This window comes from Talpa occidentalis, unplaced genomic scaffold (assembly GCF_014898055.3).
Source record: "Talpa occidentalis isolate TD23 unplaced genomic scaffold, MPIMG_talOcc4v2.1 talOcc4.13, whole genome shotgun sequence".
Classification (NCBI taxonomy): domain Eukaryota; kingdom Metazoa; phylum Chordata; class Mammalia; order Eulipotyphla; family Talpidae; genus Talpa; species Talpa occidentalis.
In genome coordinates this window covers 49,595,393-49,618,648 of record NW_023601322.1, presented here as the reverse complement: position 1 = coordinate 49,618,648, position 23,256 = coordinate 49,595,393, and the positions used below count along the sequence as shown (strand labels likewise).

Here is a 23,256-nt window from a genome sequence, read left to right as displayed (position 1 = left end):
ACCCTGCTGCTCCACCACAAGTTGTGGCAGTTGTGGCAGTTGCTCCTCAGAGCACTTTTATGTAACAGTGTACTTCCTGGATTGTAGAATGGACCAATCAGATGTGAGCTATGAGCTGATTGGTGCTAAATGGTCCAATCAGCCACATGATTGAAAAATGATCCAATCAGACTTGTGGGTGAGGTATCCAGAAACAGGATGTAAGTCAGGGTCGGAGGGAACTGAGGAGGGCCGGTCCCAGCAGAGGAGAGATGGCACCAGCACCTGAAGAAAAGACGGTTCCAGCCTCCAAAGGAAGAAAAAAAGAAGGGGAAGACTCCATTCCTGGCCTCCCAAAAAAGAAAGGAAAAAAGAAGCATCCAGGAGCCAACCTCCGAGGAAGGAAGAGAAGCCAAAGACCTTTGCAGAGGCCCAGTCTCTGACATCGCCTGAAAGGAGCATCAAAGGCCCTGGGACTGGTGTCTCAAAGAGCTGTTTTTGTTGGTATAACCCAACAACTGACAAAGAGCTGTTAACACTGGGTGTCTCTGACACCGACTCTGAAGGATCGTTAGTGGCCAGTGCTGTCCAGTATTCCTGGTGACCATCACAGTGGCGACCACCACTGATGCTATCTGGGTGAAATAACTGGCCACTTGTGGATACAGTAAGCTCTTTGTTTCCCCTGTTAGTAAAATAAATCCATGGTTGTTTTGGAGCCTGAGGTATCTTGCAATTGTGCGCACTGGTGAGAACCCACAGACAATGACCTGTCCTATTGTTATAGGGCAGCCCCAATACAAAATGGGGTGCCTGAATGTGGGTCCTCACCCGCGCACTTTAAAGGACTTATCTATGCTCTACTGCAGGCACATGCAAAAGGTTAATAAAAGGTGTATTTACAAGGGAAGGGGAAATGAGGAAATGTACAGCTCAGGGAGAAAAGTGGGAGACAAAGTTTTAAATGAGTCCTACCCAATCCGCCGATCTGGAATCCCAAATGGCACTCTGAGAGCTGGCCACAAGCCAGGAGCCCTGAAGCCAGGAGGCAAGCGAGAGATCGAGCCCCCCAAGGCCCATGTGTTTGGTTTTTATACCCAACCTGGCTGCTTAACTCCACCCTCAGGTCCCAGCCACCTTCCCTTTGGTGGTGATGGGATTTGTCTTTCCCAATGTCTTGATGGCTTTAGTCTGGACTGGGAGCGGAGTCCACAAAGCCTGTATGGGATTAGCTCAGGACATCATTTCCCCCTAACACTATCAGGCACTGTCCTTTGTTAGGCTATAGCCCAGGGGCCCCTACTGTGTGGGTGTTGTATTGCTATAGCCCTTAGTTATGGTTTTTGGCCTTTTGGGGCTTTTTGGTAGCTCTCTGGTCTCAGAACCTGGGTAGGTGGGTAGCTGTTCCATCCTTCCATCTGGCCAAGTTTCAATTACATACCTACCCTGTTATGGATACAGTCTGTTGATAATCATTATTTCACTTTTTAATATATCTTCCTAAATAATATTCTCCAACAATATTTCCCACATTAAAAATTAAGAAAGAATTTAGAACAAAAGAGAAGTCACCTGCTCTTTTTGATAATCTAAATGTCCATTTTCCCCCATTTTCTAGTAGGAGAACCCAGATTTTCCTTGGGGAACTAAGTCGACCTGACTTCAAGCCAGTGGTTCAGATGGGGCATCACAGCCACTGACCCAAGAGTAAGTGTATTACATGGTCCCACCAGTAGGAGTGTCAAATTCCCAAACATCATAAAGCACAGAGTAGAGGAGTGAGTGTGTGACCCAAATCAGCCAATGAAAACCCATAAGCACTGAGACCATGGGTGCAACTCTTGGGAAAGAGTTATTCTCCTTCATAGGGTTGCTATAGCAGCAAAATAAGGCCTATAATTGCTAATGAGGGTCTTCCTTGCCTCCCCTAAGTAAAGGAAGTGTCAGGATATTACTTAGTAAGGTTAGAATCTAAGCCCCCACCCATTCCGCAGCAGCAGGAAGGTTTGGGAGGCTTGAATAGATAAAGGGAATTGATAAGGTTGCTATGGGAACCGGTCCTTAAGACTGATCACTCTCACCTGAAGTGCAGAAGCAGGGCCAGGACACATTCTCTGTCAAAGGCCAGTGCCCAAGACCAGACATCCCAACACTCACTGGCCCAAACCGACTCCCCAGTCATGAAAAGCCTGCAAACAGGCTAAAACCTTCTTCGCAGACCTCTCCTGTCTTGCCCACTGTTCCTCTCAGCAGTGTATTTCAGTAAATCCCCCTTTTCTGTTTGTCACTATGTTTCTGGTGAATTCTTTCACGCCTGTGCCTCTGGCCTCACCCTTATCTCTCCCCACAACAGGAAGGAGGTTGGGTCTGCTGAAAAATGAAGCCAGTCTCAAGGTAAGCAGGCAAAGAAAAAAGTATTTGAGTGATGAGTGTGTTCAAGGATAGATTTAGAGGACATGAGCTTAATCCTGCCTGAAGAGACACATTCCCTTACATTTTTCTCATAGCTGGAGTGCCTTTCATTTTTTGCCTAAATCATTTCAGGCTGGGTGTCCTGCAAACAAGAGAGTCTTGCCAAATACAAATAAATCTTCAGAAACCAATCTCGTATTTTCCCTAGAAAGCCAGCAATCACATATTCTTACCCGTTCCTGACCAGCAGTGTCCCAGATGAGGAATTTATGAAGTTCATTTCCACAAGGCACAGTTTTGGTCATAAAAGACGCCCTGAAAAAGAACCAACATCTCCATGTTACCAACTGCCCCAACATCTTCACAAAGATTCCTGCTTCAAACAAGTTAATATTACCTCAGCAGGACTCCTTCCAGGCCACTAAGAGGACAGGAGTGATGCCAGCGTGTGTAACAACTGCCGCCGCTTTACCACAAGTTCTTGTCTCACGAAACCGTAGAAAGGAATTCACAGACTTTTTGGAGTAAGTAAGCAGAGAGAGACAAATTCTGTCTTTGAAAGAAGAGTTTATTTAGGAAGAAAAGAGACAAAAAAGAAAGACTCCCAGGTATAAGGTACCTGGGAGGGGCCAAGATGAGTGGGTACGGGATATTACGTTGGCAATATATACATTCTCTCCCTCATTATGTTTAAATTTTACTCTCTCTCTCCCTGATTGGTTAACTCCCAGAGGGTCTCACACTTACTAAGTGGGGGGAATTTCACATTCCTTATCTAACAGCTTTCCCTTTCCCCATTTGTCATGCTTGTCACTTTATCTTTATGGCCTAGTCCTCCGGGTGAGCATTTCTACATTAAAGTTAAACAGCTGCCCTTCTAAGTTGTCCATAAATTAAACCACTCTCCATTTCTCTAGTCTCCACCTCCCTTTATCACCTGAAAAAAAACCAGGACCATCGTTAACAGTATTAATATTGTCCGTGGTCCTGGGGTGTTTGTTTTTCCTAATGAAATTGGTTATATTCCCTTGGTTGTCCTTATCTCTAAAGCCTCCCTAAATTCTTCAGAGGTCCCCTCCTACACTGTCCCTAAAACTGCCTAATAACCCTAGCTTGCCCTGTGTCTCAGGAGGAGGATTACGGTCCTTTCGCCCAACAAAAATGTTCTGCATTTCTGTTAGTTTGACTAAAGACTGAGATGGGGAGAGGGGGAGGCAAAGATTGCATTCAGAAAATGTGTTTCCAAAAAGAGTTTCATGGCCTCCCTGGTGGCGCAAGAGGTTAAGACACAATCTATGAAGCTATCTGCAGCCACTGCACCAGAAGTTCAATTCCTGGCCGGCCAGGGAGATACCCACATGGTGCAGCAGACCTCTCCTGACTCACCCGCTGCTCCCCTCAGCAGTGTATTTTAATCAATTTGCCTGTTCTGCTCCTCACTCTGTCTCTGGTGAATCCTCTCACCCCCGCCACCCCATGCCTCTGGCTTGTACCCCAGTTCTTGTGTGCATAAATAAATAAATCTTAAAAAAAAAAAAAAAGACTTAGCTTCAGTGGGTTCCAAAACAATGAATATGCCTCAAAAATCTCAGGGGAGGAAATAAAACCTTTCATAGTAAAAATTGATTTCTACAGCAACTAAGAATGAAAAGGAAAACTGGTATTTGGTGAAGTTACAGTCTTAGTCTTGCAGTGACACAAACAGAAAACTGCATTATATATTCACCTATATGTACAATACTAGTAGCACCTAATGGAATAATATTCTAATACCCACTCAGCTGGCATAAATACAGAGATAAAGGTTGGAAGCTTAACAAATATTAATTTTTTTCCATAAAAAAGGAAGGATTTGGAATTCTCAGCAGGTAACAAAACACCTAGTATTTTCTTGTTTGCATATTTGAAACAATTTAAATGATCTTTTTCGTTGTGGTAATGAGGGATGTAAAAATTCAGTACAAGGAATGTGTAACATCCTTGACATTTTTCTGAGATAAAGCTTCCCTTTCACTAAAAAAAATAGCAAAAAAAAAAAAAAAAAAAACCTAGTAATGGGACAATGAGACAATGATGTCTCTTGATGAGATAGAAAAATAGGTATGTGTATTAGTTCTGCAGCATTCCAGCCAAGAATATTTAATCTGAATATAATCATGAGGAAGTAATCAGGCAAATCTAAAATGTGGAATTTCTGCAAGATAACAATCTGCATGCTTCAAGTAAGTCAATGAAAAGCACACAAAACAAAAGGCAGGGAGGTTGTTCTAGAAATTAGGTTAAGAGTGAGCAAAGAAACAATTGCTCTATATGAACCTTGACTAGATACTGGCTTAGAAGGCAATGTCTTGAAGACAACTGAAAGGATTTAAACTATATGTCAATATTATCATTGAATCAAAATTAATTTTCTAGGTACAATACTGATGTTCTCATTAAGTGTAAGGATCTCTGGTCTCACTTTTCTATGGCCCTGCCAGGGTACAGAGTTCGGCCCTGTACTCACTCAGTATTCATCCCACTAACATTTCCTCAATTTCTACTGCTTGTCCCCAAGATTAAGAGGCAGACTACAGTAGTCCCAAGTAGAAAAGTATATGTCCCTACAGTCCCCCCACTAACCGCCACACATACATACACATCCCAAAGGCTAACAATTCTAATTATCAACCTACAATTGCATTAAATGGGTAAGTAATTTTCTGGAAGATATGACACAACGTTATCAAAACTGTATCTGTCCCATGATGTTTTATTTCTTGAAAAGTATTTAAAATATATACCCTGAACTACTGATGATGCCAGATATATTCCCAAGTGGAAATAATACCCTTATTACTTCACTATTATAAGCAATACATATACTTTACCAAAAAAATATCAAAATAAAGAACAAAATAAAAATCAATTGTAATTCACTAGTCACTGCTAGTAATTTGTCATATATACTTCCAAATAATTTTTAGACAACTTTTAACCCCATGATGATGCACTACACAAATTTTCTATTTCTTTCATTTTATATATTATGGACATCTTTTTATTTCTGAGAATACAGACCAACATCATTATCGCAAATGGTTGAATATTATACACAATGTTATGGATTTATTCACTACCCCATTGTCTAACATTTTGGTTACCTATTTTTCATCACTAAGATGACTAACTGAATATCCCTGTATCTAACTGAATATCCCTGTGTCCTTGAGCAACTATTTTCATATTTGCCGAACTATACATTGTACCAACCTACACACCCATCCTACATATATCAGTGATAAGACAACCTTTCCCCCAATCAATACTAGCCTTTCAAATCTCTTCCAGTGTGACAGGTGGAAAATGACATATCATTCCTGTTTTTATTTTTTTTTTATTTTTTTTTTTGATAGAGGCATGCTTTATTTATTTGTTTGCTGGTTTGTTTGTTTTGTTTATACATGCACTGGGTACAGTCAGAAGCACGGGAGGGTGAGAGAATTCACCAGAGCCAGAGCGGGGAGCAGAGCAGACAGAAGGACCGAAGTACACTGCTGAGGGGAGCAGCGGGCGGCAGGAGAGGTCTGCGCGCCATGTGGGACCCTCCTCCAGTGGCCGGGGAGCAGCCGGGGATCGAACCGGCACCGCAGAGGCCGCGGGCAGCTTCGCAACCCAGCGCTCAACCGCTGCGCCACCGGGGAGGCCCTCATTCCTGTTTTTAATATACTTATATAAGTTTATTCAGTATTTTAGTTTTCAGTCTTCACCTATATTTTTTGTTTTGTAAATCTTTTAAGTACATGACCACTGCCCAATTTTCAATTGGGATGTTTATTCTTTTATACTTTATACTAATCTTTTGTAATAATATATTTTAAATATTTTTCTCCCTAACCTTTGTCCTTTACTTTAACCTTTTGGTTTTCATAAACATCTTTTAAAACTTTATGTAGGGCCTCCCCTGGTGGCGCAGCGGTTGAGCATTGGGCTGCGAAGCTGCCCACAGCCTCTGCAGCACCAGTTCAATCCCCGGCCGCCGGCGAGGGTCCCACATGGCGCAGCAGACCTCTCCTGCAGCGCCCACTGCTCCCCTCAGCAGTGTGTTTCGTCAGTCTGTCTGTTCTGTCCCCTGCTCTGGCTCTGGTGAATCCTCTCACACTCCCGCGCTTCTGACTGTACAAAGTGCTTGTATAAATAAATAAATAAATCTTAAAAAAAGAAAAAAAAAACTTAATATAGACTGCTATATCAACAATTTGGTTTTGTGCTTTATTTTGGTTTATTTTTATTCATTCCTCAATATATTCTAGGCACTGGGGTGAAAAAATAAATTAACCCTACCCTTAAAAAGTGCTCAAGACTTAGAAAACTAAGTCCATTGCCTTTAAAAAAAATCTTAAAATCATAAATTTTTATTTAGAGTAGGGAAAAAAACCATAAAATATGTCCCTGGTCAGAAAGTCTAGTGGCACAGCCAGCGACAGAATGCAGAGATCTCACTGCCTGGCTGAGTGGAATCAGTTTTCAGAAAGCCCCACTATTTCTTCATATGTGAAATGGAACCAATACCTACTTTGCATATTCTAAAGGACCACTGCAGGGACAAAGGAGAAAGTGACACTTGATACATAATAAGTCCATGAGGAACAGTTTCAGTAATCATAAAAATACACATTATTTACTTATAATTCATACATACACACACACACAAATATGCTCACTCATATACATGTCACAGGCACGCACTTACATATACACACACATACCCTTCTCTGTTCCTGACTTTTTTGTCAGTAGGAGAAAGACTACCAATATTTGAAATGAAAACTGATAATCATTCTCCTTTGGTTGCTTGGGGTTTTTTTATAGACTCTTTGTCAACTCACAATCTTAACCTCAGGTATCTTTTTCCTCTCTATAGATTGATTACCTTCTAGAATAATGGTCGGGGTAGCAATGGCAATGTTGAACTGAACTCATTATCTGTGGGAACCAAAATTTAGCAGAGAAGTAGCATAATTTCCTTGTAAATGTCGAAATAGAAAGGTAGACACATAAATATGTTCAAGATGTCAACACAATCTGCTTGTACATCAGAGCCAAAATGTTTTCAGTGTGAGTCACAGGAGTTGATAAGAGACAACTCTTTACACATGGGAACAATGACATCTTATAGCCTATGGCTTTTCCCAATGGCAGCATGAACAAGATTGGACTTTGAGAAAGGCTCACTTTTCTGAGTCTTAAGATTGTTGTTCATTGGCTCTGTGTGTGTGTGTATGTGTGTGTTTTAAAGGTTTATTTATTTATGCATACAAGAACTGGAGTATGGGCCAGAGGTGTGGGGGTGGTGGTGGTGAGAGGATTCACCAGAGACAGAATGAGGAGCAGAACTGGCAGACTGACTGAAATATACTGCTGAGGGGCGCAGCGGGCGAGATAGGAGAGGTCTGCTGTGCCATGTGGGTAGCTCCCTGGCTGGGGATCAAACTTGTGCTGAAATGGCTGCAGATAGCTTCATAGTGCAGTGTCTAACCTCTTGGGCCACCACGGAAGCCCTGACTGTGTGTGTTTAAACAAGTCACCTAACTACTCTGAGCCTTGAGGCCAGCAGGTGACCGTGAAAATGGCTCTTGGACCAGGGACATGAGCTGAAATGTCTGTGGGACCAGGTAGAACACATTAATGAGTGACGTGAACTAGGTATAAAAGTAATAACATGAAAATAATAACAGTGAAGAGAGTGACACAGAGTGGAGAGCTGCCACCGCAGGGAGCTCTGGCCTCAGGTCCCGCTGGCTTCTGCCATGTGGGGTATGTGCTCCGTGCTCCAACTCCACTGACTTTTTTAAAGAGAAGCCAAAAATGCTGGCTATGCATTATTGGCTTCAAATTTTTTTAGTACTATGCATCCTAAACAAAACACATCTATAACCCAGATTCCCACCACTTAAATCGACAGACTGAGGGACAAGCACTCGACCTTCTTGAAAGGATTCCATTTATGCTGTCTTCCAAGAAATCTGTTATTGCTGGCTTCGTTTTTCTGAAACTGGGGTTTGGAAACATTTTCTCAAAATCCCAGAAGACAGAAGAAATTTTGAACAATTTTAAAATTGGGGAATAAAATATGTATCAGGAAAAGACAATCTATAAAAACAGAGAAGCTAAGTTTAATGTCGACTCTAGAAGAAAAGGGAGGAATGAAGTAGACAAGAAGCAGAACAGAAGATAATTTAATGTTACAATCACTTAAAATCATCTACAGGAAAAAATTTTAAGAAAAATTGAAAGTTTAGAGGAATTTAAAATCATACATTAAATAAATAGCACCTAACGCTGGTGAGTATAGAGAAAAATAAGGACAAGCTTTGTGAAAAACCATTTGGCAGAATCTATCAAGAGCCTGAAGTATGTACTTATTCTTTGACTAAATTATTCCCTCAGTAAGAAAGGTACATGCAAGTATTTGTGCTAAAAAAATACATCAGCTATACTTTTATTTCTAAATTTTTTTTTAAAAAAAATTAAACAATCTAATGTCTTAAATGGGAAATCTAGTAATTAAAATAACTTTTTAAAAAGAACTTTAATGGCATCGAATTCACAATATAATGTTGAATGAAAAGATCATAATACATACACACAAAAGGATGTTTATTATGGTTGACACTTTTATCCATTTACCATAATTTGTCATGAAAGCATGCATGGGCTTTTATTTAAAAACAAAATCATTACAAAAGGAATACAGAGTTGTCATATAAAAGAAAAACTTTTAAGTTTAAAAAGTAAAGAGTGAAATTCTCTGTTCCACCTTCTTGAACCACACTTCAAAGTTAATCACTCTTACTGGTTTTGCTTTTATTATCAAGAAACAGAAAGTGGAAATTTAAGAAGAAAAGTGTAGAGGAAAAGATTTCCTCTGCAAGGTTGTCCCAATCTACAGTAGTTCCCACATGGGGATAAATTTCTCCAGGGGTTCCCTAACTCTAGGTTCTTCTCCTATAACACAATCCACTGCATTTGGGTATCATCTGACTCTTATCATCCTCCAGGAAACTAGGGCTCAGGGAAATCAATGCAAAATGGCAACACTCCAACCTCTGTTCTTCCCCAGGTCTCTGACCCCAGACTCACCTGTGGTCTGTCTGCATCCAGGGATCTGGGCAGCTAACTTGTTTGCCTACAGACCCTTCACAGTTCTTGACACATATTTTTATGAACATGTTCCTTTAAGTTACTTTTTCATTGCAGTATGTGCTGGATTTTTTCAATTACCCCACTCCAACTACTGGTCTATCAACCAATTGCTCTTGACTTACAACCTGTGGAGAATTTTCTTTACTTACTGATAAAATCGCCCCTCTTCATCAATTCTACAATGTTCCCAAACTATATATACACATTGTTTCCCTTTTGAGGGAGATAGTTTTCTTGCTCTCTTGAGTATGAAATGTTCAGGGAGTAAAATAAGTGAAGCCCAAGTTCTAAGAGAGTGAAAAAGCAAGAACCTGCAAAACCTCATAGCTACAGCACATCTTGCCAAAATCCATGAGAAAGGAGAAAATGCAATTGGAAAACGCTTCCACATTCCAAGGTCAAGATCTCAGAAGTGAAAAGTCCACTTCCCCTCCCAGCACAGGAAAGGCAGTACTGACACCAGATTAATCCACAGGAAGGAAAATCAATCTGCCCCACAGACTGAGACAGCCTGGCTGGGTGAATGGACAGCTTTCCAGGGTCTCTAGCAGGCAGGTGAAGCAGAGCCCTCAGGGATTGGTCTTATGTCTCACCTTCCATCTGGAAATAGAGCTGGCATGATTTGCAGAATAATGCTCTTGGAGACTAAGGAGATGGGTTTAAGCTACAGCACAAGCACCACTGACAAGGCAAACAATTATTGACAGGGATATTAAGTCCAAACCTACTGCTTGAAAGTCCCTGAATTTTTATCAGTCTTTACAGTTGGTATTGATTCTCATTAGCCAGCATGAAAACTGCTTGACAATTCAGGCAAAAAGTGACCTCAAAAGTGCTTGGAGGGCCTCCCCAGTGGCACAGTGGTTGAGCACTGGGTTACGAAGCTGCCCGCAGCCTCTGCAGCACTGGTTCGATCCCCAGCTGCTCCCCAGACACCAGAGGAGGGTCCCACATGGCGCGCAGACCTCTCCTGCCGCCCGCTGCTCCCCTCAGCAGTGTACTTCGGTCCTTCTGCCTGCTCTGCTCCCTGCTCTGGCTCTGGTGAATTCTCTCACCCTCCCGCGCTTCTGACTGTACCCAGTGCTTGTATAAATAAATAAATAAATCTTTAAAACAAACAAACAAACAAACAAACAAATAAATAAATAAGTGCTTGGAGGGCCTCCCTGGTGGCATAGCGGTTAAGTCTCAACGCTATCATTCTTTCACTGCTATGTCCTGAGTACAATCCCTGGCCACAGACCTAACGGACGCATGGCGCAGCGGACCTCTCCTATCTCTCCCGCTGCTCCCCTTGGCAGTATGTCTCAGCAGATCCACCTGTTCTGCTCTCGACTCTGTCTGGTGAATCCTCTCACCACTGTACCTCTGGCCTACACCTCAGTTCTTCAATGCATAAATAAATAAAATCTTTTTTTTTTTTTTTTTTTTAAAGAGTGCTTGGAAAGGAAACATGAAAGAGAATTACAAACAGGAACTTACCCAATGGTCGGGCTGATGTTGTGGTCAAAGTGATCCTGGACAAATCGACACACAATGCTTGATTTCCCAACTCCAGTGTCCTGGAAAAGAATGAAAATATAGACATAAAGATCGAGTGTGCCAATTGTGACTTAATAGAAACGCAGAACTGGAGAACTGATAGATGAGATTGGGGGAGTATTTGAAATTGTATTGTCTTCGTAGAAAGAAAAGAAATATGACAAATAAGTTATAGAAATATGTCCTATATGTATACAATAAATAACCTAGAACTGGCTCATAATATATGAATTTACAGATTTTGGGAAATTTTTGGAGGCGTTTAAGAAGAAGTATATTTAGCACAATACAATGTTTTGGTAGAAATAGAACTGATTTTGTTCAAAACCTTAGCACTCAAAAATTATGTAATCTATTTTTCCAGAGATCATCCTGTAATACTTAGGAATTCTAATTATTGCATTTGTAACATTTTCTCTTTAGTATCTGATGGCTTCATAATAACCTCCAGTTTTGCTTAATTATATAAAGGTCTAATCTCAGCTCTTTTTCTGTCAAAAAGATTATTTAGAGCTGATTAGGACAGAGGTCCAATTACACACTGGAAACCGAATACTTACATTTCTACCCATTCCCTTCCAAAAGCTTTGTCAAATTGTTTAAAAAATGAAAAATACACCTTCACAGGCCTCGAGGCCCTGGTGGCGCAAGGGGTTGAGGCGTGGCCTGTGAGGCTGTGCACAGCCTCTGCGGCACGTATTTGATTTCCGGCCAGCCAGGCCAGCAACCCACATGGCGCAGCAGACCTCTCCTGATTCACCGACTGCTCCCCTCAGCAGTGTACTTGGGTCGATCTGCCTGTTCTGTTCCCCACTTTGTCTCTGGTGAATCCTCTCACCCCTCTCCACCCCGCACCTCTGGCCTGTACCCCAGCTCTTGTGTGCATAAATAAATAAACCTTTTAAAAAAAAATACACCTCCACAAGGTGAAAGAGATAGAAAAAAAAAAAAAAAAAAAAACACTAGACAAATGATAGAACAAAGTCCAAGAGAATGAGATCCACTTGGCCAAGCAGCCACTGAGAAAGAATTAGTTGAGCCCTGGTGCCTGCAGGGAGGAGAGCCAATCCCCCTCAGAGGCCCAGAAAATACCAAGGACTGGAGGGCAAGGCTGAAAGCAGGATCAGTTGAAAGGCTGCACACAAAAACATGCCACTAACTTTGTTTTTATGTCTTCCACATATAAGTGAAATCAGACAGTTGCTGTCCTTTTCCATCTGACTTATTTCATTTAGCAAAATACCCTCAAAATATCTATCTGTGTTGTCAATTATGGCAAGATTTCATCTTTTTCTAAACAGCTGAGTAGTATTCCATTGTGTGTGTGCTTGTGCAGAAATATATTCATTCACACATTTGAGGGGGTGATATGGACACAGAGAGCTGATTGTTTCCTGATGAATAGAAACTAGACTTTTGGTGGTGATCACAGTGTAATATTATACAGAGGTTATATCATATCATACACCAAAAAAAATTGTATAATGTTATAAACCAAGCTATCTCAAAAAAAAAAACTATTCATGAATAAATCTTATAAAACATACCCTTGGTGCCCAGGCGACAAACCACAGGAAAGACCCTCCACATTCCAGAAGGAGGCAGAAGGTATACTCTCTAGGAAACCTATTCCAGACAGGAGCTGGGCCTGGGGACATCAAATAAAGATATTCTTCTGTCCTGTGTGAGCCAAAACAGAGGAGGCAAGGACTCCCCTCTGCACAAGAGAGAAAAACCCTGCAGGTCCTGATCAAGTAAAGGACACGTCGCAATAGCAGACAAGTCCCCGTGCAAACAGAGCTTTCAGTATACAGCCAATCTTTTAAAAAGAAATTCTCAGCTAAGAAATACCAGATAATGATACTTGCACAGAAAAAGCTGGATGCTCTTTTAAAACATCATTCAAAGAATAAGATGAACCTTTTTTATATAAAAAAATGACAGAAATTAAAATTTCCAAGGTAGTCAGGAGAGTTCCCAGAAAGTAGAGACAAGTAAAACAAAGCAGTTGCCCTCCATTGCCCACAGCTGCTCTGCTGAGAGGTGGCAAGGAAAGAAGATGCCAGGGGCACAAACTCTCACATGTCCTTGTCAGCATGTGCTGTCACACACTGGCAGCACCATGGAGACTTTGGAGGTCTATAAATGGAAGGGAAATAAGACGTATTCAGCCCAAGAAGGAAAACATAGTGATAACGGTTCTCTTACAAGACAGGTGTAACTTTTCTCTATGTACTTTCTATATTGCTAATCGAGGTACAGACACTCTCAATTCTCCTAGGAATAGACCATAGTTCTTTCAGTCATTGTACATTATGTTTGTTAAATAAAATGTGCATATCCCTCACATTACACACACGGTATAACTTTAAAAACCTAAAGATTAGGAGAAAATGAAACTTGGAGAAATATGCTTTTCTTTAGACTGTAAAATTTAAATAAGATTTGAAATAGCAACAACTGGCAATTTGAATTATTTTGACGCCTCTCACCCATGTTTAGAAGATAATTTCAGCAAACCTAGGGCAAGCGGGGGGTCCTGGCTTGTGATACTCATCAGAAAATCATCCTCCAAAACTCTTAGATGCAGTGAGAGCAGCCTTCACTGCCATAATAAAACAAATCACAGAACCATTTATCTGCAGTGTGCAAATCGATGTGCAGAGTTCAAAGAGGTGACTATAGAATTAAAACGCCAGCTCCTAAGATTCCAATCAATGCTGTGGCTATTTCCTGAGCTGTGTTTAGTCTGGGTTCTAGCTAATGTTCCCCACAATCCCCCAAACCACAGCTCAGCTCTTTTCCTCTGTTACTTTTAAAATCCCTGCCATCCTTCAGTTCACCCAACCCTAGAGAAACTAAAAACTGAGGCAGTAAGCGGCTGCCATACCTCATCCCTGAAGAAGGGAAAACACACTTTTCTTTTCAGAAGGTGAACTGTTGTCTGTGAGCTGCCAAGTAGGCAGTATGGGACCTGTCCCCAACACTGACAATACTGGTTTTTATTTTTATGTCACCAGGCTCATGAGGTTTGTGAAATCCCCACCCCCAGGTTGCAGAGAGCTGTCAAATATATTTTGCCACAAGAAATACCAAATGTAGGCCTCCCTGGTGGTGCAAGGGGTTAAGACGCAGCACTGTGAAGCTATCCGAAGCCACGGGTAGTTTGATCCCCACCCAGGGAGCTACCCACATGGCACAGCAGACCTCTCCTGACTCACCTGCTGCTCTCTTCAGCAGTGTATTCAGTCAATCCACCTGCTCTGTTCCCTACTCTGTCTCTGGTGAATCCTCTCACCTCCCGCACCTCTGCCTGTACCCCGGTTCTTATACACATAAATAAATTTTTTTTTTAAAAATTAATACCAAATGATTCATCTCTGCCCTCTCTGAAACCATTCCCATAAGGGGATGGCAGATTAATGGAAGACTCTGTCTCAGGGTCTCTCCATCAAAGTGAGGAAACCAACCCTCTAAAAAACCTCCAATTCATCCAGGTTCCAGGAGGCTCCTCCCCTGTGAGTGACATGACATTTATTCTCTGCAAGGAAGTTGACACTGGAGCACAGGGCTTTGATAGACTGTTCATCTTTATTTTTTTTTAAAGATTTATTTATGCATACAAGAACTGGGGTACAGGCCAGAGGTGCAGGGGTTGAGAGGATTCACCAGAGACAGAGTGGGGAACAGAACAGGCAGAATGACTGAAATACATCACTGCAGGGAGCAGCTGACGAGACAGGAAAGGTCTGCTGCACCATGTGGGTAGCTCCCTAGCCACCCTGGGATTGAACTCGTGCTGCAGAGGCTATAGATAGCTTCTCAGTGCTGTGCTTAACCCCTTGTGCCATCAGGGAGGCCCTAGACTGTATAGAAAGCACATTTTGGGGGTCCACCCATTCACTCTATTACTCAAGGGTTCAGGCCAAAATGACTGGCTCCAAATCCCCAAAAGTCAACAGAAACTATAATGCCAACCCTGAAAACAAAGATGAAAAATTCTAAACCCATCTTGAAAGTATTTACCTCTATTCATCATCTTCTACTGACAATTCAAGCCAAAACACTGACTTTCCTGGAGTTAAAGCAGCAAGCCTACCTAAATTCAGATTTAACAGCTAATCCTCAGCCAAATACTGTGTTTTTCTTTTTGCAGTTTAACCCTCAGTATTTCATTTAACAATCTCACAATCTCTCTCTCTCTCTCTCTCTCTCTCTCTCTCTCACACACACACACACACACACACACACACACACAATTGGTAGGAGAGAAACAACAGGACAAAAGGATAATCAAAGTCTTAGTTTATCTCCAAAAAGAATATATTCATACAAGGAAATGCCAGAATGCTCTCTGGCCAGTGATTTTGTGATGCTTTGTGATGGCTCAAGAAGTGACCTCAGGGCCTCCTCTGCCTAGGACGCCTGCCGTTCCCCAGCTGGCCGCCAGGGGAAGGCCCTGCTCCAGGATTGCTGCAAAGAGCCAGGAGCCAGGATGCCTGTCAGTTTTCATGAGTCACTGGGCTTTGTGATTTCCTTTTCCTGAGGAACCTCATTCAGACTGTGACACACATACACCACGAGGAAAACACCAGGGAGTCATCACTATCGCTCAGGAAAACATAAGGGCTTTAAAGCAGAAAAAGAGAAGAAAGTCTACCGGGTAGATAAGGAAAGACACAGGGTGGAAGAGGAGGGTGCTAACTACCTGCCATTCCTTAAAGGCTACTTTATTTTTAGTGGAGTTACAACTTGCCTATGTACATATTTTTCTACTTCATTAGATTATGAAGATAATATAACCATCTTGTTCAATCCTAGTTTTGCAAAAGAGGAAGCTGCATGACTTCCTCAAGGTCGCAGCTGGTGGGGAAGAGTTAGAACCAAATTTCTGAGTCCCACGCAAATCCTCTTAAGGCTTTTACCAGGCTAACTACACCTCCCTGTCAAATGAAAAGTTCTTTAAAAAAAAAAAAGAAAAGAAAAGAAAAAAGAAAAAGCTCCATTTTCTAAAACTTACAAGGAGTGCTTTCATTACTGCTTTCTATCCTCATATGCTCTTAAAATAAATCTGCTGGGGTTTTTGCCAGTAAGGAAAGTATTGACTATTGGGAAGGCATTAGATTATACAAATTCTAATTCTACAAACCAGAATAAAGTTTTGTTAAATATTCCTTGTGGGATATATAATCAATGTTTCATTACTCTCATTTGTATAATTGTCACATACCTGCCAGGGCCTAGCAACTGGGTCCATCAGCTTACTGGGAAATGGCCCTCTCAGATGATCTTCCTCCCTCAGATGTTATTTTGGGGAGCTATTCATACAACTTACTGAGAACCACCACTTACTCTGACACAAGAGCTTCTACTGTTTGAACTCTCACATTCATTAATGACAGTAAATCTGATAATCATGATGCCACAAATTCCTGGTTTCTGCCACATAAAACTCTAGACATCACTTAATTCACTCTTGGACTACTGCAATGGGCTCAACTAGGGCTCCTATCTCTGGAGACACAGGACAGTTATTCCACCACTACCTAATCCTAAGTGGAAAACATCACTAATCAAGTCAGGCCACATTTTATTGAACCTGAAAAGGACTTCAACGTGTTTTCAACCCAATTCTGCAGAGACTTACTACCAGGCAGTCAACGTGGGTTCTTAGCACAAGCGCCAGTTATCTACATCTTGATTCTTCACAACTGTCAACATACTCCTCTCAACTCCTCCACCCTAAACTCACTAAGCAGGCTCAGTAGATGTTTTAGTCAGATCATCTTTATAGGTGATAAGATTTGGGGGTAAAACTAATTAAAAAAAACATTATAAATCAACAGGCCTCTATAGAAAGGAAATTACAAACTATGCCAAGGTCCACAGACTCAGGAATTCCATTCATAAGAATATAGTTGAAAGAAGAAGAAAATGAGCACAAAACTTCACTGGAGTATTATTTATTAAAAAAAAAATCTGAAATGGCCTAAAAATAACTATAATCAAGTAAATTATGACATAAACAGTAGTATTTTAAGATTTAATTTCAGGGCCTCCCTGGTGGCACAGGGTAAATCTCAGCACTGGCAGCCACTACAGCATGAGTTCAATCCCCAGCCAGGGAGCTGACCTACATGGCGCAGCAGACCTCTCCTGTCTCACCCACTGCTCCCCTCAGCAGTGTATTTCAGTCAATCATTTGCCTGTTCTGCTCCCTACTCTGTGTCTGATAAATCCTCTGGCCTACACCCCAGATCTTATATGCATAAATAAATAAAATAAATCTTTTTTATTTTTATTTATTTTTTTTGGAGTACTTCTGAGTGTTCTATTTTATTTTATTTTTTTTAATAATAAATTTTATTTTTATATTCCCCATACAATTGCAGCCCCCCCCATTCTGACCCCAATCCCTCCCCTCCCACCCCCGCCCCCTAAAAGTGTCTCTGGTTCGTAGTTTTTTGTTGATTTTGATTTTCACTTTCTTATAGTTATTCGTTTTCCTGGTCCCTTATTTAAGTTTTCTAGATTCCTGCTATGAGTGAGACCATCCGGTATTTTTCTTTTTCTTTTTGGCTTATTTCGCTGAGCATGATCCCTTCCAGTGCCATCCACGTTGCTGCAAATTGCATGTGTTTATCTTTTTTGAATGCTGAGTAATATTCCATGGTATATATGTACCACATCTTCTTGATCCAGTCATCTATTTTTGGGCATTTGGGTTGTTTCCAAAGCTTAGCTATTGTAAACAGTGCTGCTATAAACATAGGGGTGCAGGTGCTCTTTGGAATTGATGTTTCTGTGTCCTTTGGGTAAATACCTAGGAGTGGAATTGCTGGATCATATGGAAGCTCTATGTTTAGTAGGTCCAGAAATCTCCACACAGCTCTCCACAGTGGTTGGACCAGTTTGCACTCCCACCAACAGTGCAGAAGAGTTCCCTTTTCTCCACACCCTCGCCAACATTTGTTGTTGCTAGTTTTTTTAATATGTGCCATTCTCACTGGTGTAAGATGGTATCTCATGGTAGTTTTGATTTGCATTTCCCTGATGACAAGTGATGTTGAACATTTTTTCATATGCCTGTTGGCCATTTGCATTTCCTCTTCAGAGAAGTTTCTTTTTAGCTCTTCCGCCCATTTTTTGACTGGATTCTTTTCTTTGTTGTTGTTGAGTCTCATCAGCTCTTTGCAGATTTTTGTGATCAGTCCTTTATCATTAGTGTTGGGTGCAAAAATGTTCTCCCAGTTGGTGGGGTTTCTCTTTGTTTTTGTTATTGTCTCTTTTGCTGTGCAGAAGCTCTTTAATTTGATGTAGTCCCAGCTGTTTATCTTCGCCTTCACTATCACTGCTTTGGGTGATGTGTCTGTAAAGATGTCTTTGATGTGCAAATCACGTAGTGTTTCGCCTATATTTCCTTCTATATATTTTATGGTTTCAGGTCTTATGTCTAGTTCTTTAATCCATTTTGAGTTGATTTTTGTGTATGGTGTGAGGTAGTGGTCAAGCTTCATCCTTTTGCATGTAGCGACCCAGTTTTCCCAGCACCATAAAATAAATCTTTTTTAAAATAAAAATAAATTTCATTTCATTCTTATCATATCAGAAAAGCAGAATATGATTTGGCCATCATGTGGACCTGAAAATGATAATTCTAACATCTGCCTCTGGTCTAGGAGTCAGAAAGAACCTATATTGCAAGGATTTTTGTATTTATTTTTTGTTTCATTCATTCATTTAAGTATTCAGGCTCCTAGAAAGTCTTAAGTATCTTATAGGTGCTAAGAAGTTCGGGAATTTACAAAGGCCAGTGAAACCTTGTGGGTGGAGAGAAACATAATCAGGAGAGAAACTGGTAGAACCGAGGGATGGTTAATGATTTGATCCTCTGGTCTGACCCCAAAGGCAAGGTAAGACTAGAGCACCTTGGGTCCCAACTTCAATGGAGTAAAGGCTTAGTCAAGACACACCCAACACATGTATCCCCTGCTGTATACCCAGAGAGCCTTGGGTGGACACAATGAAAATAGATGGGGATAGCAGTAGCCAGCAATTCAGGATACTGCCCCCTATGCCTGTTAAGTTCCACTTTGGGGAAGATGAAGGAGAAACATCTAGAGGAAGTGTGGGCTGCTGCTAAAAAGATGAAGTCTTAAGGGAAAGAGCGTCCACTTCCCATAGCTATAGGTGGCCCAGGCCTAGAGCTATGTCACCAGGCACTGTCAGCTGGCAGGTTCTAGCCATCCAGGCAAGGGCTCCTCAATGACACCACCTACCCTTGCCAAGGCCCAAAATCCCTGGATCTGCCAAAACATAAAACAGAATGATGTATGGAGGACCAGCTATAAGTTATACTGGGATTTTTGACATGGGTGCCCCTAACCACCTTAGCTGTTCAAGGTCAGGGGTGTTTATTTAATTCCTGGATGCCACTCCAGGTCATATTGGAATTATAGATTGCATTATAGATTGCTGGACCCATTTGCCCCAGCCCTGAATGAGTTCTTGCTGATATAAAGTAATTCCTATGTACCCCCAAGCACTTTTTTACCATAACCTTTAGCACTGAAAAGGGTTCACTATTCATAAATCACATTAACCCCTAAAAAGCACCATAAAAGCAGAAAACAGTATTAAATGCAAGTCCACAATATGCATGTTTTAGTACTACAGGGTAGTAAGATTTCCTTGGTGGTAATAAGACCTATGTCCAAGCAGAGTAAATTTCAGACTTCATACTATCTTCTAGGAAAAATTGACCTAGCAAAGCAAGAACATCCAATTCCAAGCATCATACTGCATTTGTTAGATAATCATTGAAACTTAGATATGCATTTTTCCATAAAAGTGACTCAATAAATAAATAAGAGTATTTTCCAAGCTTACTGCTCAGCTACAGCACTCTACAAGGAAGAACACAATTCCACAGTCATTGTTTCAATGAAAACTTACTTCAGATTGAAACTGGGGATTTAGCCAGTACCAACCAGCCACTACCAACCAGTAGAGGAACTACCAGGAGGCCAGGAGATCTTTAGGGAACAAATTGTCTCATGGATTTGGACTCCAGTGATATTGCCAACAGCAAATCTTTCATAGAACAGTAGTGGACAAAACAGTAATAGCAACAAGGACAAAAGTTAACATTTACTGAGCACACAAAAGTTCCAAGCACACCCCGGTCAGCGTTTATATGGAAAAGTATCAGCTATTGTCTGTTCTGCCCCACCCCTAGCCCCATTTATCCACAGTTCCCTTTTTAGGGTTTTAGTTACCCACAGTCAACCACTGTACATACAGTAAAATATTGAGAAAGAGTCTACATTTACATAACTTTTATTAGAGTATATTATAATTGTTTTGTTTTATTATTTATTGTTGTTAATCTCTTCCTGATCCTAATTTATAAACTGGTATGTATAGGAGGAAATATGTACATGTGTGTATATAAAACATACACACACACATATATAATGTGTATATAAGGTTCACAACTACATATGGTTCAGGAATCCACCAGAGGTCTTGGAATATATCCCCAGTTGATAAAGGAAACTGTTATTTATGTCTTCTATCCTTCCAAGACTCTAATTATATCAGTATTAAACTTTTCACCTTATCATATATAACCCACATTCCTTTCTTTTCCATTTTTTGGTCTGAGTTTCAGATTGGAAGTTTTCTTCTGATCTATTTTCTAGTTCTTTCTACTGATGTATCTAACATGATGGTGACCTCATTCATTGATTTCCTATCAATTATTTTGTTTTTCCATTGAACAATTTTACTTTAAAGTTTTATTGCATTCTTATTTTAAAGTCCACATCTGATAATCCATTATCTCCACGTTTTGTGGGTCTGTTTCTCTGTGGGAGACACTCAATCAAATTGCCTTGACTCCTCATATTTCTGATTGTCTTTGATGATGTCTTAGAATCATTTTAAAGGAGGGAATTAGAGCAGCTGTCCAAGGACATGGGTTTAAAAGCTAAGACACCACCCAAATCTCTCGACTTTTGGATAAATATTTTAAAAAAACAGATGGCATTGCTTCTGGACTCATCCACCCCAAAGAAATTGTTACTAGCAAGAAAATATTTGCAATATTAAAAGATATTCTTTCTGCTATTTTTTATTTATTTATTTTTAGAACTGGGGTATAGGCCAGAGGTGCGGGGGCGGGGGTGGATGAGAGGACTCACCAGAGACAGAGCGGGGAACAGAACAGGCAGACTGACTAAAATACACTGCTGAGGGGAGGAGTGGGTGAGCAGGAGAGGTCTGCTGCCGCCATGTGGGTAGCTCCCTGACCAACCAGGGGATTGAACTCACGCTGCAGAGGCTGCAGATAGCTTCACAGCGCTGCACTCAACCCCTTGAGCCACCAAGGAGGCCCTCTGCTATTTTTAACTTTATGTGGCTCTTGGTATTCCAAAGTTGGCTGATCGAGTTGGTTCCACAGTCCAGCAATCTTTCAGCCATGGAGTGCCCTGGCTTCTCACCCTGCTGATGGCAAAGGAGAGTCCCAGGAGATCCAGGGAAGCCAAAATCACTGACACACCAGAGAGAAAAGATGCCAGGACCCACTCCTTCTCCTTGCCCCAGCTCTTAAAGAACCCAGGACACCATCTCTCCTCCAGTCTTTTCAGATAAGTTAAAGAAGGAAGATGTTTTATTAAATGGGGAAGAAGAGCAAGTTCCAAACTCCTCCACTTCCGTTATTCTTATAATAGACCATGATGCTTCTTGGCATTTTCAGAGATCAGTTTGTCCTGATGTTCAAACTCTGTGCACTAAGCAGAAATTTCAGTTTATCTAATGAGTCTTAGAAGGTGTGACCTTAACCATTTAAGAAAAAAATTACAGTTTTTTACTTAAATCATACTTCCTGTCAAAGGAACCAACTGTTCTTTTGTCATCTTTCTTTCCTCACAAGGGACACGTGTCTGGGCTCTTGGTTGGGCAAGTCAGGTCACTCAACAAATGACAAAGCCACTGGCCACCCTCTCCCTAGGGGGTATCCACTGATTCCATGAACTAATTGGTCTGCATAGGCACCAAGCACCCAATGCTGAGCTACATTTTATTGTAATATTTTTCACAAAATACTCAATATTTCCTGTTGATGAGTTTCAGATCTAGCAAGTAGGTATAAGTAATGATCATAATCGCAGCAGGCGGCTTTTAAAATAGCTCCCAATAATCCCCTGGGTGCAGTCTGAAATTAACAACTAGTTCCCAAAAAAGAGAATATGGCAGAAGTGACGATGTCACCACAAGGTTAGGTTGTAAAATAATATCACTGTCCTCACACGCCCACTTGCCCTCTCACCTGCGCGTTCTGATGAAGGAAGCCACTGCACGTGGAGGTACCAGAAAGCAAGGAACTGAGAAAGGTTCTGCTCTAGTCACCAGGCCTCAGGGTATGTCTGCTCCTGGAATCACCAAGGGATCTGGGAAGCAGACTGTGCCCCAGTTTTATTGCGGGGTGACTGTACCCCAGTTGACACCTGATTGCAATCCTATAATAAATTCTCAAAATTACACTCAAGATTCCTAACCCACAAAACAAGAGATGATAAGTGCATATTGCTTCAAGCTGTTGAATGTGGGGGCAACTTACACAGCAACAGGTAAGTAACATTTAATAAACACTGACTTTAAATAATCCATGCAGGGCCTCCCTGGTGGTGCAAGGGGTTACGCACCGCACTATGAAGCAATCCGCAGCCTCTGCAGCACGAGTTCGATCCCCGCCAGCCAGGGAGAAACCCACATGGCGCAGCAGACCTCTCCTCTCTCGCCCTCTGCTCCCCTCAGCAATGTATTTCATCAGTCTGCCTGTTCTGTTCCCCGCTCTGTCTCTGGTGACTCCTCTCACCCCCACATCTCTGGCCTGTACCCCAGCTCTTGTACGTACAAATAAATCTCTGAAAAATAAATAAATAAATAAATAAATAAATAAATAAATAAATAAATAATCCATGCAGCAATCCTATGAAGTACAGTGAGCCCCATTTTGCAAAGTAGGAAATTAAGGTTGAGGACAGGTCAGCAGTGCGAAGCCAGTCCTTGATGAATGGCAAGGGCAAAAGTGTACAGCACTTTCAAGACTTGGCCCTGAAAACAGCGGTT

General features: G+C 41.3%; 1 protein-coding gene and 1 long non-coding RNA gene across 2 annotated transcripts in view; one reads left to right on the top strand and one right to left on the bottom strand.

Annotated features, from left to right (window-relative positions):
- RAB31 (RAB31, member RAS oncogene family) overlaps positions 1-23,256 on the bottom strand; it is a 155,079-nt gene that overhangs the window by 72,842 nt on the left and 58,981 nt on the right. The window contains exons 2-3 of the mRNA XM_037508843.2: positions 11,059-11,138; positions 2,625-2,706 (exon numbers count right to left, since the gene is read on the bottom strand). Coding sequence (XP_037364740.1) covers positions 2,625-2,706; positions 11,059-11,138 — 162 coding nt within the window. The remainder of the gene's footprint in view (positions 1-2,624; positions 2,707-11,058; positions 11,139-23,256) is intronic.
- On the top strand, positions 211-2,406 carry LOC129145605 (uncharacterized). Its single transcript, XR_008551395.1, has 3 exons — positions 211-646; positions 1,598-1,686; positions 2,333-2,406. It is a non-coding gene; the product is annotated as an uncharacterized LOC129145605 (long non-coding RNA).